Below are 15756 nucleotides of genomic sequence, written 5' to 3'. Positions count from 1 at the left end.
AGGGGCCAGATCTCTTACTGGTTGGTGGGGGATCAAATACTTATTTCCCTCTGCAGAATGCAAATAAATTCATATACTTTCCACAATGTGATTTTCCGGATTTAATTTGTGATGTGCTATCTCTCACTGTTACCAATAACCTACCCTTCAATTATGGGCTGCTCATGTCTTTGTCAGTGGGCAAACTTACAAAATCAGCAAGGGATCAAATACTTATTTCCCCCACTGTATATGCATCCTTTAGAGCATAGCAATTGTCTGTCTGAATCATTGGGAGAAGGGTGCCCAGGAAAACCATCCTGAACTTTTCTTGGACCAGAAATTTGTTCAGGGCCCTTAGGTCTAGGATGGGACACATCTCCCCGCAGTTTTCTTCTGCACAAGGAAGTGGAATAGAATCTCTGCCCTTTTCCCCTAATGGAATGGGCTCTTCAGAAGGGTGGAGAGTTCCTCTGCAAATACCTGCCTGGGCCGAGAGCTGAAAGAATGAGCTCTTGGTGGGCAATTTGGAGGTTGAGATGTCAATTAAGGGTGTACCTGAGACAGACTATTTGAAGAACTCACCAGTCGGAGGTTATAAGAGGCCACCTCTGGTGGAAAACATTTAACCTACTCCCGACCGGCAAGTCGTCCGGGACGGATACTTTTGCTGCGACTATGCTCTGCTGGAGCCTGTCAAAAGCTCATCCCTTGCTTTGCCTGGGGAGCAGCAGGGGTCTTAGGTGAACACTATTGACGTGAATGAGCACACTGGGGCTGAGCCTGAGTAGGCTGGCAAGCCACAGGATTGTACCTATGCCAAGATAGTAATAGGAACTGCTCCTGGGCTTGCCAAAAGTTCTTCTAGCTGAGAAAGAGGATGCAGAAGGTGACTGGCGGAGAGAGAAGAGATTGTATCAGTGTGTTTCTTGATTTGGTCAGCGACCTCCTCAACCTTCTCTCTGAAAAGGTTATTCCCCCGGCAAGGGGCATCCGCCAACCTCTGCTAAACAGAATGTTCCAAGTCAAAAACACGCAGCCATGAGAGTCTGCACACTGTTCTACTTTGAGCAAAGATCCTGAAGCCACATCAAAAGTGTTAATGCCCTGGCTAAGAACTTTTGACACACCTTCTGCTGCTTGACCAACTGGTGAAAAGACTCAGCGTGTTCCAGAGGGAGTGCATCCACCAAGTCTGAAAGCTGTTTCACCGAGTTTCACAAGTAGCTGCTCGTGAAGAGCTGGTAGGATCGTATGCAGGAGATGAGCATTGAAGCCTGGTACATCTTCCTCCCAGAAGAATCAGAGGCATAGTCCCTAGTACTCCTGGCTTTTTAAAGAGCCAACTCCACCACCATGGAATTGTGAGGTAAATAAGGCCTAACAAAACCAGGTTCACTGTGAATCCAATACTGGGTGTCAATCTTCTTGGACACAACAGGAACAGAAGGGGCTCCCAGTTTCTGATGAGGACTTCCTGGAGTACCTCGTGGAGAGGGGCAGTGATAGCCTTCTTAGGAGATATGCAGTCCAGGACCTCAAGTATCGTGGCCCTAGGCGCATCCTCCACTTCCAAAGGAAATGGAATGACATCAGCTATTTCCTTAACAAAGATGGAAATGAAAGGCTCTCTGGTGGAGACTATCTCCTTTTAGGTGGAGGGGAGAGTTCAGAGAGGATTCCAAAAGACTCATCTGAGAACTATCTGGGATCCTTCTCTAAATCCTACGAGCGCTCATCCTCTGTTTCAGACAGTATCTCCCTATGGGATTACAGAGACCAAACTTGAACCATGCCCTTGTGAACGGCGTCGAGAAGTAATGCTCAAACGTCAATGTTGATGCCTTCAACCTCGATGCAGACGCCAATGTCGAGGAACCGGGACTTGGCTCCAAAAATCTTCTCTCGTTGAACCTCTTTGGAAAGCAGGGTCCTCTTCTTCATACGAACAGAGAGAACATATGGCAGGACCAAGGCAGTGCAGACACCAAGAATGGATGTCCTTCCCCAAGATAGTCCCATTGCACTGGGTACAGTGCTTGAAGCCACTGGGAATCTTTGTACACATGGACAGGAAAACTTCACCGGCTAAATCAAACAACTCGATGGTGCCTGAAAAAGGAGCAAGGAATGGAGAAAACTCAAAAAAAGAACCCGGCCGAAGTCAGGGCCTAAAACCAGCCCAGTGATGATGAAAAACTTAAGGGCAAAACATACTAAGAAAATAAAGGAAGGGTAGAGAAATGATTCCTACAAGAACAGCCAAAAAGAAAAAACAACAAAAAAAACAGCCAGAAAGCACAAAAAAATAAAACTCTCAGACCAGACGTGTGAGAAGACAAAAATAGCACCTTCTTCTCACAATGAAAAAAAAGAGAACCGAGGAGACCGGGTTCACTCGAAGGGCGGGAAGGCATTCACACACGCGCAGTGGAGAATGACATCCTCCACAAAGCTCTCTTTTTAACTTTGGCAAAATGCCGAACCAGACACGGATTGGCGTCACCCGCTTGTGAGAATATAGAAGCCTGCTTGTCCTCAAAGAAAGATTAAACAGTAGAGGGGCAAGAACTGACCCTTGGATTTACCACTGCTGAAACTCGAGGGTCAGTCTGAAGATAACAGAAGATGCTAGGAAACAGAAGAATATGTACGAGGGGGAGAGGAATAAACAGGCCACTTCCTCTTCCCTTCTCCCTAAAAGGCAGGATGGGGGGGGGGGGGGGGTTGAGAGAGAGCACAGCACCTCTTCCTCCTTCCATTGCCCATGTGCACTCAGGAAAGAAATCCAGCTCAAGCTACAGGAGAAATTTTGGAGGTTTGAGTAGCCTAGCAGGGAGGCAGTTGCCAGGAATAAATCTTGAGGGATTAAAGTTTAGATGAGAATGGAGAACATGGGTGAGGAAGTTCTAAAAGGACGAACTACTATGTGCGTGTCATTAAGTTTATATGCTGCAACAGCTGAAACTGCTGCATCCATAGAAATGAATTGGGCCATTTTTTTGGTGAAAGTTGACTTCTTTCTCTAGAATCCTCAGTCTGATATGGCCCGTTTTTGAATTTAATAAGTCTTCACTAGTTTTTCTCCCATACCAAATTTCATACCATTCCAATTTTAGAGCATTATTTTGCCCCAGACATTCAACACCTTTTGTAGAATTCATCCCATCTTCTGTCGTGCAGGAAAGAATAAAAAGGCAATATGGATTGTTTAAAAAACATTCTGACTATGCTAAGGCTGCCTTAGGAGGCCTATAAGAGTTTGGCATTTTCTCTTTTACACAAGCTCATCTTCAAATGTGGAATATATCACTCAATGCAAAAAGTGTGAAGAAGGGTGCTATAATGGAGAGACAAGCCAAGCATCAATTTATACAGACATCATAGTAAACATCACAATGCCAACCAGGATGTTACTTCTGTGAGACAGCATTTACAAAACCAGAGCACTGCATCAAACATTTTATGGTGAGAATATTAAAAGACAATCTAGGAACACAACTACTACTACTACTATTTAGCATTTCTGTAGCGCTACAAGGCATACGCAGCGCTGCACAAACAAAAGACCTTTGAAGTCAAAATGATGAAATATTCTGACACCCCACCAGGCAGGACTGTTTATTTGGGTTTTCTTTCCCATTACAAACCATAAAATTATACTGCCTTCTCGCCTTCTGTCGCCCATTATGTATATTTGATTGCTGCATTCTATTGTTGCAGTCTGCTATAAAAAATATTTATACAAAGTTAAAGATTGGGATTTTGGAAATCTATATACTGTGAAATGCTGTAACAGTGTCTTAGGAAGCTCACAGCAACTAACATTTTTATACATTTAGTTAACCTGCATCTCATTTTAACTGGCGCCCCCCCCCCCCCCCCCCCCAAAAAAAAAAAAAAAGTTCATCCTAAAAGGGAAATTATGTAACAATATGGCCTGAAAAAGCAATTAATGTTTCTGACAATTGTTTATGAATATGACTGTCCATTCCAAACGAATATAGCGCCAATAAGTACAGAATATGTTTATTGGATGCAGAGGTTTATTTTGTTTTAAATTTGACATATAATATATTGTGCAAAAGTGTAGCATTTTTCCTTTTTTGTATGAACTCAATCGTACTTTCAAATGGAAAACTTTTGAAAAGATACAATTCACAAATAATGCTTGTTTAGCTATTGTATTACTAATTTAGGGCTCTATTTATTAACATACATTATTATCAATGGGGTCTACTGACCATGCGCTCAACTTTCATACACCTTAACATACATCAATGCAAGTTAAATGGTTGTTACATGCTAGTAAATATAATACTAAGTTTGTTGTTTAAAGGAAGAATGTGGGGCCACTTGGATACCAGGAAATGCTTCAGTGAGCTTGAAATAGTCTGACTTTAAGGTGTTTGGGGATTTGAGGAAACCACCAACATTACTACTTCTGGCATATTAAATGATTAGGTGACTAGTCAGATTAATGAACAAAAACTTACTTTGGATGAAATAATTCTATTATCACAGAATTTTGGTGCAATGTAAGCATCTGTTTCCGAGATTGAACGATGTCCAATATAAACTGTGCGAGTTCCAACTCGTTTTTCTTCTCCAGGACACTGTCAAAATAAGGAAAAAGCTCATTTTAGCTTAGATGTTTAGCATTTACAAGAGCACGCATCTCCAACAGCTGATACCAGCTGAACTTAGAGAGAAGCAATAGGGAAGCAGTAACCATTCTTTTCTTCTGCCAGGCACCTGCCCCCCCCCCCCCCCCCCCCAGGAGGAAATCACTGACAACATGCAGACATTCCAAATAAAATATAGTCAAAGCTTTATTATATGACCTAAATGGTAATCTAATCCTGGTGCTCAAGATTCCGTACTTGTTACTTCAGAAAGCAGAAGTCTGGGTCAGCACAGTTGCTTTGAAAAGTGTTATACCCAGGGCTACTGATTACAGCAAGCTCTACTCCAACTGCACAAGTAGCACTCCCAACCTGCCTCAAGTTATGATCCTCAATATAGACCCCGACTTGCAAGATTCAGCATGTGCCAATGACTAAATGGTAGTTCACTGCATATAGGCCCCCCCCTGGCTACTCTTTTTCTATCCCTTAGGACGAAGAGGCGCCTAGTGGTTAGTGCAGTGGACTTTGATCCTGGGGAACTGAGTTTGATTCCCACTGCAGTTCCTTGTGACTCTGGGCAAGTCACTTAACCCTCCATTGCACCTGGTACAAAATAAGTACCTGAATATATGTAAACCGCTTTGAATGTAGTTGCAAAAACCTCAGAAAGGCGGTGTATCAAGTCCCATTTCCCTTCCCCTTTAACACCTGCCACAGCAGTAAGAATAATGTGTCAATAGATACCATAGGTAGAAACATGCCACACCTAAGCTTTTTAGGAAAAGAAACTACCTAAACAAACCTAATACACCTCCACAGCAGACGGATAAGGGCCACTTGGAAAGGCAGGGGACAAGAGCAAGGCCACATGTTTCTACCCTTAAGCTTCCACTGTCTGTCAAGGATGCTCCTGCTAGCTGGCTGCCTCATCAGAGCACCTCATGGCCAGTGGCATGTCGGGTCAAACCCAAAAGTTGTTTGCCTTCCTAACTACTATGTAGCCCGCTCCACCTCATAAGAAACACCGTGCAAGGATGGTGGTTATTTTGAAGAAACCTGAAACATGTTTTGTATTTCCAGAATGATTCCAGACACTTATCTAGTGTCCTTTTAGAATATATGTATGAATGTGCCTCACTTCCAACTTTTTTCCTGCTCAAAACATTGTTTAAAAGTCAATTCAAGTCACACTACTGAGCACACATATGTATCCCACAATATTTTTAAAATCACATTATGCAGAGCGTGAAATTTACATTCCAATTGTGGTAGGATTAGAAACAAAATATCTTCAGACTTAAGCAATCTTCAACGTCTTCAAACTCAATAGACATAATAGACTGGATCACCACAGAGAATCTAGACCTTCTATTCATCACGGAAACTTGGTTCCACGGCCCAACAGACCCCGCCATCATAGAAATATGCCCACCAGAATACAGAATCACCCACTGGGCAAGAAATGGAAAAAGAGGGGGGTGGAATAGCCATAATTTACAAATCCGAGTTCACCACCACAACCACTGGTGAATCTACCTCACCACAACTCGAAATCGCCTCGACAAGAATCACTCATCTGAAACTACAAGGACACCTTAGCACAATCCTATTCTACAGACCACCAGGAAAATGGAAAGACTCCCAAACGCTACTCATGGACTTTATCTCAAACACATGTGTCTCTGCCTCAAACATCCTCATAATAGGAGATAACCTACACCTTGAAGACGACACCTCAACAGGCACACAAGAATGCAAAGAATTCTTAAAACTCTGGGATTTACACGCACCTAACACTCAACCAACACACGAAAAAGGACACACACTAGACATTATTACACACAAATTTGACCCAGACTCTACTCTCCTACTCACAGACACAAAATGGACACCCACACCATGGACAGACGACCATAAAGCATATATCTCCCTCCACTGGCGAAAAATACGTACGAACGCAGCCAATAAACAGGAACGAACAACATACACTACGAGAGGAAAAATAGACCCCACAGCATTCTGGCGACAAGTCTACCAAAATGAATGGTCAACAAACACTGACACCATTCAATTCCTCCAAGAATGGGACGACATATGTAAGACAACATTAGACACAATTGCCCCAATCCAAACCAGGACATCACATAGGAAAAAAATCAAACCCATGGTTCACCGAGAAGCTGAAAGAACTCAAAACACAAGTCAGAAAGTTAGAACGCGCATGGAACAAAAAGAAAGATGAACACACACTGAACGCCTGGAAATCACTCCGGAGGACATACAAATATACCATAAAACAGACTAAAAGACTACACTACAAAACAATGATTAGCCCAAACTACAGAGACACACACAAACTCTTCTACCTTGTAAATAAATTGCTGGACACCACACCAGTTACAAACAACAACAAAGATACACCAGGGGTCGACGACCTCGCGAAATACTTCAAGGAGAAAATTATACAATTATGACTCAAAATACCCACCAGCCCTATCGAATACGCCACACTCCTAAACTGCCTAGACCCTGAAGACGGAATATATCCAGCAGATAGGATCTGGACCAAATTCGAATTAATATCAGAAGACTCCATCTCTAAAACACTCAAAATATTCGCCAAATCCCAATGCAAACTAGACATCTGTCCAAACAACCTCATGAAATCAGCTCCTCAACAATTTATAACAGACCTAACAAACCATGTGAACTTCATGCTACAAAATGGACTTTTCCCAAAGGAAAAAGGAAAAATTTTACTCACCCCAATACCCAAAGACACAAAGAAAAACGCAAGCGAAATAACTAACTATAGACCAGTAGCATCTATACCACTAATAACCAAAATAACCGAAGGGATGGTAACCAAACAACTCACAAACTATCTCAACAAGTTCTCAATACTACATGATGCCCAATCAGGATTCCGGTCAAACCACAGTACAGAAACAGTACTAATTACCCTGATGACCAAATTTAAACAAATGATTGCAACCGGCACCAATATACTCCTCTTACAATTTGACATGTCAAGTGCCTTTGATATGGTCGATCACGAAATCCTACTACACATACTCGAATATTTTGGCATAGGAGGCAACATCCTAAACTGGTTCAAAGGATTCCTAACCTTACGCTCATATCAGGTTACATCAAATTCAACTACGTCTGCCACATGGACACCTGAATGCGGAGTACCACAGGGATCTCCCCTATCGCCAACTATTTTCAACCTAATGATGATTCCCTTGGCAAAACTTCTATCAAACCACAACCTCAACCCTTACATATATGCAGATGATGTAACGATATTTATCCCTTTCAAACAAGACATTAATGAAATCTCCAATGAAATCAACCAAAGTCTACACATCATGAATACCTGGGCAGATGCATTCTGATTGAAACTGAACGCAGAAAAAACTCAATGCCTCATACTTACCTCCCAATACAACACGAAGAAATTTACCGCTATTACCACACCTAAACTAAATCTGCCAATCTCAGAAACTCAAACTCCTTGGAGTCACTATCGACCGCCACCTAACACTCGAAACTCACGCAAACAACACAACCAAAAAGATGTTCTACTCCATGTGGAAACTGAAAAGAATAAAACCATTCTTTCCAAGATCTGTCTTCCGCAGCCTAGTGCAATCACTCGTACTCAGTCATCTGGACTACTGCAACTCACTATACGCAGGCTGCAAAGAACAAATACTGAGGAAACTTCAAACAGCCCAGAATACAGCAGCCAGACTCATCTTCGGAAAACCAAAATACGAAAGTGCAAAACCCTTACGTGAGAAACTGCACTGGCTCCCACTCAGGGAACGTATCACCTTTAAAGTATGTACCTTGGTCCACAAGATCATTCATGGTGAGGCCCCTGCATACATGTCTGACTTAATAGACCTGCCACCCAGAAATGCCAAAAGATCATCCCGAACTTTCCTCAATCTCCACTTCCCTAAGTGCAAAGGCATAAAATACAAAGCACTGCATGCCTCAACCTTCTCTTACACAAGCACGAAATTCTGGAATACACTACCACGCAACCTGAAAATGATTTATGAATTAACCCACTTCCACAAACTATTGAAAACTCACCTCTTCGAGAAAAGCTATGGCAAGAATCAAAACATATGAAGTCCTTACGCACTAACAGAGATAGGGCAATACACTCTCTTCTGATCTCTCTTCCCCTTATTCTCACCACACTTAAAACTCTACCCACAGATGGAACTGTTATACCCTAATGTTCTCTCGCCATTGTTCTATCGCCGATCACTTCCCCATTGTTACATTCTACTGTTCCATTCCCAAACTATGTTTGACTTTGACTTGTTTTCCCAAAATATGTTTGACTTCGACTGTCTTCCCATAACTCTTCTCAATATAACCCATAACCATATTGTAACCAATGTAATTCCATGACTCACAATGTATTGTAAGCCACACTGAACCCGCAAATAGGTGGGAAAATGTGGGATACAAATGCAATAAATAAATAAATAAATTTATATGAGTAAACAGCTTTTTCCAAGCAAACTGGATTATCTGGAAATTGCTCCCTTGCATGCAGTGCTCACAAAATGGATACTTTAAACCACACTATAAAAAGGGCATTTTTTTTGAGCACGGGTTTAGGTCAGGAGAATAAACCACATGAATGCTTAACATTTTCTAATGCAAATATATTTTACCTTACCTTCCACCACCCACATGTACAGTTGATACAAAGTACAGAGGAACGTTTAGCACATATGCACACACTTTGCAGATGCTAATTTTCAAAATAAAATGCATTATTTCCTTATGAAATGTGCAGGCAGATTGTGCAGACTAAACAAAATGACCTACTTAAAGCTAAAGTTACTGATATGTACTACTGGTTTAGTATATACTACTGTAATTAACACTAGCCACAAGTGTTAATGGTATCATCATGCAGAAACATGGCAGCCCAAGTTAATAACTCCAGGGGCAGTAGAACACCCTTCTAGTTGGAGAAGCCAAACAAACCAATCTCTGGTCCCACACCTAAGATCTTTCATTAATGATGCTGTGTTGTGCAAAATATAGGAAAGGATATGGCTCCAGTGGCCAATATCCATTCCACTGCCTATGCAATAGCTAGCCGTTAGTATGCAAAACTGAGAAAACCATTCTTTTCCCATTCTCAGAGAAGCTGATGTGTGTTACAAATTGTTTGCACACATCTGAATTTACAGAATAAAAGATTTAATACCTCCAGGACACAAGAACTCGTTTCACAGGGCAGAGGGTACTATGTCTGCTGCATATGGCATATTCTACATTTTTCTAGACTTTCACACAGTGGTATAATCTTCTCCCAAATGTTCAGTCTAGTCAGCTAATCAGTGAAAGAAAAAAAAAGGTTACAAAATGCTAACATTTTAAAACACAGGAATTTCAAACAACCAAAAGGAGATGTGTGACCTATAAAATTCACCTTGTAACAAAACAAAACAAAAAAATTTTAATTAAAAAAAAAAAAAAAGTGTTTTCCCTGCCTCTATTCACAGAAAAGCATATTTGAGAGTTTACTGTAAAAGTGGCTAGGGCAAAACTAGCCGGCAGGGCTTAACAAGTCCCAGGCACCAGGTCTTCAGGGCAAACAGAAATTTTCTTCTGATGCTGGGACGTTCTTGGCCTCCTCCTTCCTGTCTGTTGTTAATAGTATCTTTTTGCAGCAACTGTCCTTTCCTGGTTCTCTTCCTACCTCTCCCTCCGCACCTTTAGTGTTCACTCTGGTGGATCCTCTTCTACTTCTATCCCTCTGCCTGTCGGCGTACCTCAGGGTTCTGTTCTTGGTCCCCTCCTCTTTTCTATCTACACTTCTTCCCTTGGTTCATTAATCTCATCCCATGGCTTTTCCTACTATCTCTATGCTGATGACTCCCAAATCTACCTTTCTAGCCCTGATATCTCACCTTGCATCCAAACCAAAGTTTCAGCATGCTTGTCTGACATTCCTGTCTGGATGTCTCAACGCCACCTGAAATTAAATATGACCAAAACCGAGCTTCTCATTTTGTTTTTAGTCGGTGGAAATTCCTCTCTTGCAGTTCCTGGAAATGGAATATACTTCCATTTCAAAAGGTAGACAGATATATATTTCCAGTCCGGTTTGGGGGAAGAATTTCACAAGTACACCCCCTCCCCCTCACCACACCTTGATTTTGTGGACTCTGGAGACAACATCACAAAAGCATTTGAACAGATCACCGAGTGGAAACATTCATCCCATTTGTCCTGACAACTGTAGACTACAGTAGTGCTGCCAGGAAAATAAAACATTTCCCACTGTCTCCTCTTAGGTTATCTACAGCCACCACCCCCCAACCAACACCCCTCCCTCAAAGTCTCTTGTTATCTAGTGGACCTCCCCTCAATCACCTATCACCACTACTACAGAAACAACCCTTGTCCCCAATTCCCTCACCCCAGATATGACCTCCCATCTCCCCCGATACCCCTAAAAATATCCATGGTGGTCTAGTGGACCATGAATCCTCCCACCCTCATACAGACACTTAAGGAGTAATTTCCACACAGTCCTGCCTCCATCTTTCAAAATGATGGCACCTGACCCTATGCAGTGCATCCTGGGTCATATCATATGGGGTCAGTCTGCTAAATAAGGACATTTGCCTTACTTGGCAGAGTCTGGGTGAAGACTACCAAATAAACAAAAATTCCCCTTCCATGCAGTACATCACAGAAGGTACCACACGGGGTCAGGCATCATTTAGAAAGATAGTGGCATGAAGGCAGGAGGAGCTAGTGGACATCACTCCTGCTTTCTAATTTAAAGGTATGTGGTGAGTGTCTGGGAGAAGGGAAAGGTCAGGGTCATTAGAGGACCAGGAATCTTTTTTTTTTCAGGGGGGGGGGGATGACAAGGGGTACTGCAGACCAAGGATTTTATGGGATTTGGAGGGGGAAGGAATTATCTTTAGGATCAAGAGGTTGGGAGATAGGAATCTAATCTGAGTTGAAGTGCTGCACTTCGCAAGATTATAGAACCCAAGTTACAAATCCTTTATGCCTGCTCTGACATGGCAATTAAGCCCCTTCACTAAGCTCAGGCTTTCACTCTTCAGTGCACTTTTCTTCATCTGCTGAAATGTGAATTAGCCTTAACATGACTTTAAATATACTGTGCATTCAAGCATTTGTGCAGGGTTAGCTTGTGCGCAAAACCCCTTTCTGCATCAAATGCCCATAAAACTGTGCTAACCCTATGCAAAACCTAAGAGTGCTTTACTGCTTCAGCCCTTAGATCATGGAGGACTGAAAGAAGAAAGCATTCAATACTGATGGCTCTGGACATAAGTATAAAAAAAGTGAGAAAACGTTCTTGCCAGTCATCCTCATTATGTCTCTCTTGCACTGTAGCAGTATGTATAAGTGTAGCTGTGTTAGTATTTGCATAATTGTTTTATGTTTGTACCTAAACAACCTATTCCTTCAATCTTAAGAAAGGTTACATGCATCTGCATGAAATCCACTAGAAAGCAGCAAATAACCCAAGCAAAGCAGGTGATATGGTACAGGACAAGAGCAAAAAGTAACATATATAGAAGCAGTCAAATATTACCACCAAGAAACAAGTTTGCTCAAATCAGCCCACAGTCAAAACTCACAGTTCCATTAATTTAGGTGTGGTGAAAAGACAAAATATCCTAACCATCTGCGTTTTTTTTTTTAATGCTGAACTGAGCAGACATGTTTAACATATCTTATCTATTTATTTATATATAATGCTTTCTATATTACAACTACTATATACTATTACTTTTTAGCTCTTCTATTTTGCTATATTGCATGTTTTTCTCACATTCAATCCCAAGTACATGTGATATCCTAGATATAGTTACATAGGTCAACAGAAAAAAAGGGATTAGTTACTGTCAGGATTGATCCCAGTAAAAAGCCCAGGGTTACCCAATGGTAGAGACCACTTTTCCCCTTCCTTTTCCCCTCAGTGGTTCCAGCTCCATCATTAATCCCCCCCCCCCCCCCCCCCCAAGAACTCATACCAGCACTGGCATTGATGTAAACCAGTAGGTATGGCAGGCCCCACCAGGGCCTTTCCTGTAAACGCATCTAGACCACAGGGAATTACATCAGAGGAGGCAGGACACAGCATAGGAAAGACCCTGGCAGGGCTGCTGGAGGCTTCAGGTTTACATCACTATTGCTGCCAGTCTGTAAAGGGGGGGAGGGGGTAGTGGGGCTAGAGACAGATGTCAGACACACCATGCTGTACAGGATGCATAAGGGTTGCAATGGGACACAGAAGGACTGTCAAAAAGGACAGGAGACCCTAGAAAGAGTTCAGAAAAAGCACAGAAAGGATGCTGGGACCAAATCAATGCTATGACAATAAAAGTTGAAAAACTATTTTTTTTTTAAATTTATTAATTGCAATGTGTCAGCTTTGGGAAATGTGCATTACTATAATCTTGCATTTCAGTTTCTATTTCAATTACTAGGATATGTTTTTCTAGAGATTTTTGCTTTACCCTGTATATAGGTCTGGAATGTGTTTGCTTTTTGCAGAATATGTTCGAGTTCTGAAGGTGTTCTTACACCCCTTCCCTCTCACCATTATCTTGGGAAAGATGGTGGCATAGGGGGCCCATCTAATTTTTTCTACCCGGGAGTCATTCAGTCCTAGCTATGCCACTGCAACAGAACTAACTGTACAAAACTAAGCTAACACCTTAAAAGGATGCCTATGTCAAGTGACAGAAAAGTAGGCAAAAACTTTATAAAAAGGCTCAGCAAATGCTAATGCGTTTATGGAAAACCTATAGCACCAGCTCAAAATAGACATGTGGCATGGGCACAAAAGCACCAGCAATTTTAAAAACAAACCCACCTAAATCTGTGCTTCCGACTTAGGAACTTACCTATGCTAATGTAGCACCATTTGCACATGTAGACGGCAAATGTTACGAATGTGAATGCACAACAGCAAAAAAAAGTATAGTCTTCCTCAGAAACGCAAATTATCATTTGACAAGCGAATTTGATAGTCAGAGTGAGCTAATCTCCAAGCTTCAGCTCTCAAGACAGGTTAGTCAGGAGTTGTGTGTGATTTTGAGCAGGTGTAAATGCTGGTGAGTAATAAGTGCTACAACATATGAATATTACATGTACACCTGTAAAAACTTTCCCAGAACATTCCTCCAATTCAAATACACAATCTATGCTCTTTATAAAACTTACTAGTTGGGTTATTTTGACAGTTACACATACCTGGCTTTTTTGTACCTGGCCCTTAACGTTTATAAAATTCATATTACTGTATACTAGAAGCAACAAAGAACAGCAAGAAATGCAGCAGAAAGTAATTATCTATGTATTACAGGCACGAACTGGACTAATGTGGGGTATAAATGTCACGAATAAAGAAATAAAATAATGCTAGAATAATCTGGGTTTAAAATTATCATAGCTAATGTTAAGATTTTCACCTGAAACATCTTGTTTAAACATTGTAAATATTGTACAGAGGGGATCTTAGTGACACAGCAAGGGAGAAGAGAAGAGATCACAGATCAACTCAAAAGGGTGATATGGCACTCTTGCCCACCCCCACCTTGATGCCTAGGGCAATCACCCTTCTTGCCCAGCTCTTGCAATGTCTTGTTTCTATGTGATTGGAATGGGATGAGATTTTTAGACAAGTATATACTGAAGTGACAGATGTGCGAGGTACACTGTTAGAGGATACTGGATGATAGGAGGGTGGCACTTTACTTTGTAATAAAAATACAAACTGCAATATTTTACCAGAATCAAACAATAGCATAATGCAATTTGCTCTGGTTTTTGGCACAAGTCCGAGGTTCACTGTAAGAGGATGTTGACAGTGGGTTGGGTCAAGAGGTGAGAGTATTCTACATTTTTGGGGATGTTACAGTTATGTTTATATTATGTTTTAACTTGTGATTCGCTTTGGGTCTGATAGATGACTAAGAAATGGAAATAAATATTCCTACGTAAGAGCAATGAAAGATCTGCATGGTTAATAAAATTCTAAATTTCCTTTATGGAAGAAATCTGAACCAGTGTCATTTTGTTATCCAGCCTAAATCAAGAGCAGTGTTCAACTATGCATAGAATCTGAAGGGTGTCTACTCAGTTTTAAAAAAAGAAACAAGAAAAGAAGAAGGACCAAAATACAGAATAGGGGGCAACAACACTTGGCATATAGAAGATCCCAACGGCATATGCCACTCCAACTTAGTAATCAAGCTGCCCATGATCATGATTTTATATTTCTGATACTGTATCATCATGTTAGCCCTTATTACTAGGATTCAATTTGCCATCTTCAAGTTTCTCAATGGTTGTATTTACACTTGTATGTCATTTTACTATTTTGCTGCTAGCAAAACTAAGTTATGTGAAGCTGTAACTGCTGTACACTGTCTTCATAAAGGTGGTTAATAAATCTCAATAAATAAGCAAGGGCTGACACTTTTGCATACACAAGATCAGTGTTTGGAACTTCCATTTTGAAAATGTGATATGGATGACTTATGGGCTCATTTTCGAAAGAGAAGGACGTTCATCTTTCGACATAAAACAGAAGATGGACGTCCTTCTCCCAGAGACGTCAAATTGGTATAATCAAAACCCGATTTTGGATATCTCCAACTGCAGTCCGTCACAAGGATGTCCAAAGTTCAAGGGGGTGTGGCGGAGGCGGGACTTGGGCATGCCTAACACTTGGACGTCTTTGACCTATAATCGAAAAAAACAATGATGTTCCTGATGAACACTTGGACGTTTACAAATAAGGCACAAAAAGGTGCCCGAAATGACCAGATGACCACTGGAGGGAATCGGGGATGACCTCTCATTACTCCCCCAGTGGTCACTAACCCCTCCCACCCTCAAAAAACATCTTTAAAAATATATGTCGTGCCAGCCTCAGATGTCATACTCAGGTCCATGACAGCGCATGAAGGTCCCAGAGGCAGTTTTAATGGGTACTGCAGTGTACTTCAGACAGGCGGTCCCAGGCCCCTACCCCCCTACCCATTACATTTGTGGAGGAAACAGCGAGCTCTCCAAAACCCACCACAAACCCACTGTATCCACA

The 15756-nt window shown here is 41.5% G+C and overlaps 1 protein-coding gene across 3 annotated transcripts in view; it reads right to left on the bottom strand.

Moving 5' to 3' along the window:
• ATP11C (ATPase phospholipid transporting 11C) overlaps positions 1-15756 on the bottom strand; it is a 265355-nt gene that overhangs the window by 204690 nt on the left and 44909 nt on the right. For all 3 annotated transcript variants that reach the window (XM_030210362.1, XM_030210361.1, XM_030210363.1), the window contains exon 2: positions 4476-4595. In XM_030210362.1, coding sequence (XP_030066222.1) covers positions 4476-4595 — 120 coding nt within the window. The remainder of the gene's footprint in view (positions 1-4475; positions 4596-15756) is intronic.

This window comes from Microcaecilia unicolor, chromosome 7 (assembly GCF_901765095.1).
Source record: "Microcaecilia unicolor chromosome 7, aMicUni1.1, whole genome shotgun sequence".
Taxonomy (NCBI): domain Eukaryota; kingdom Metazoa; phylum Chordata; class Amphibia; order Gymnophiona; family Siphonopidae; genus Microcaecilia; species Microcaecilia unicolor.
The sequence above is the reverse complement of the archived record's forward strand: the minus strand, read 5'-3'. Positions and strand labels throughout refer to the sequence as shown.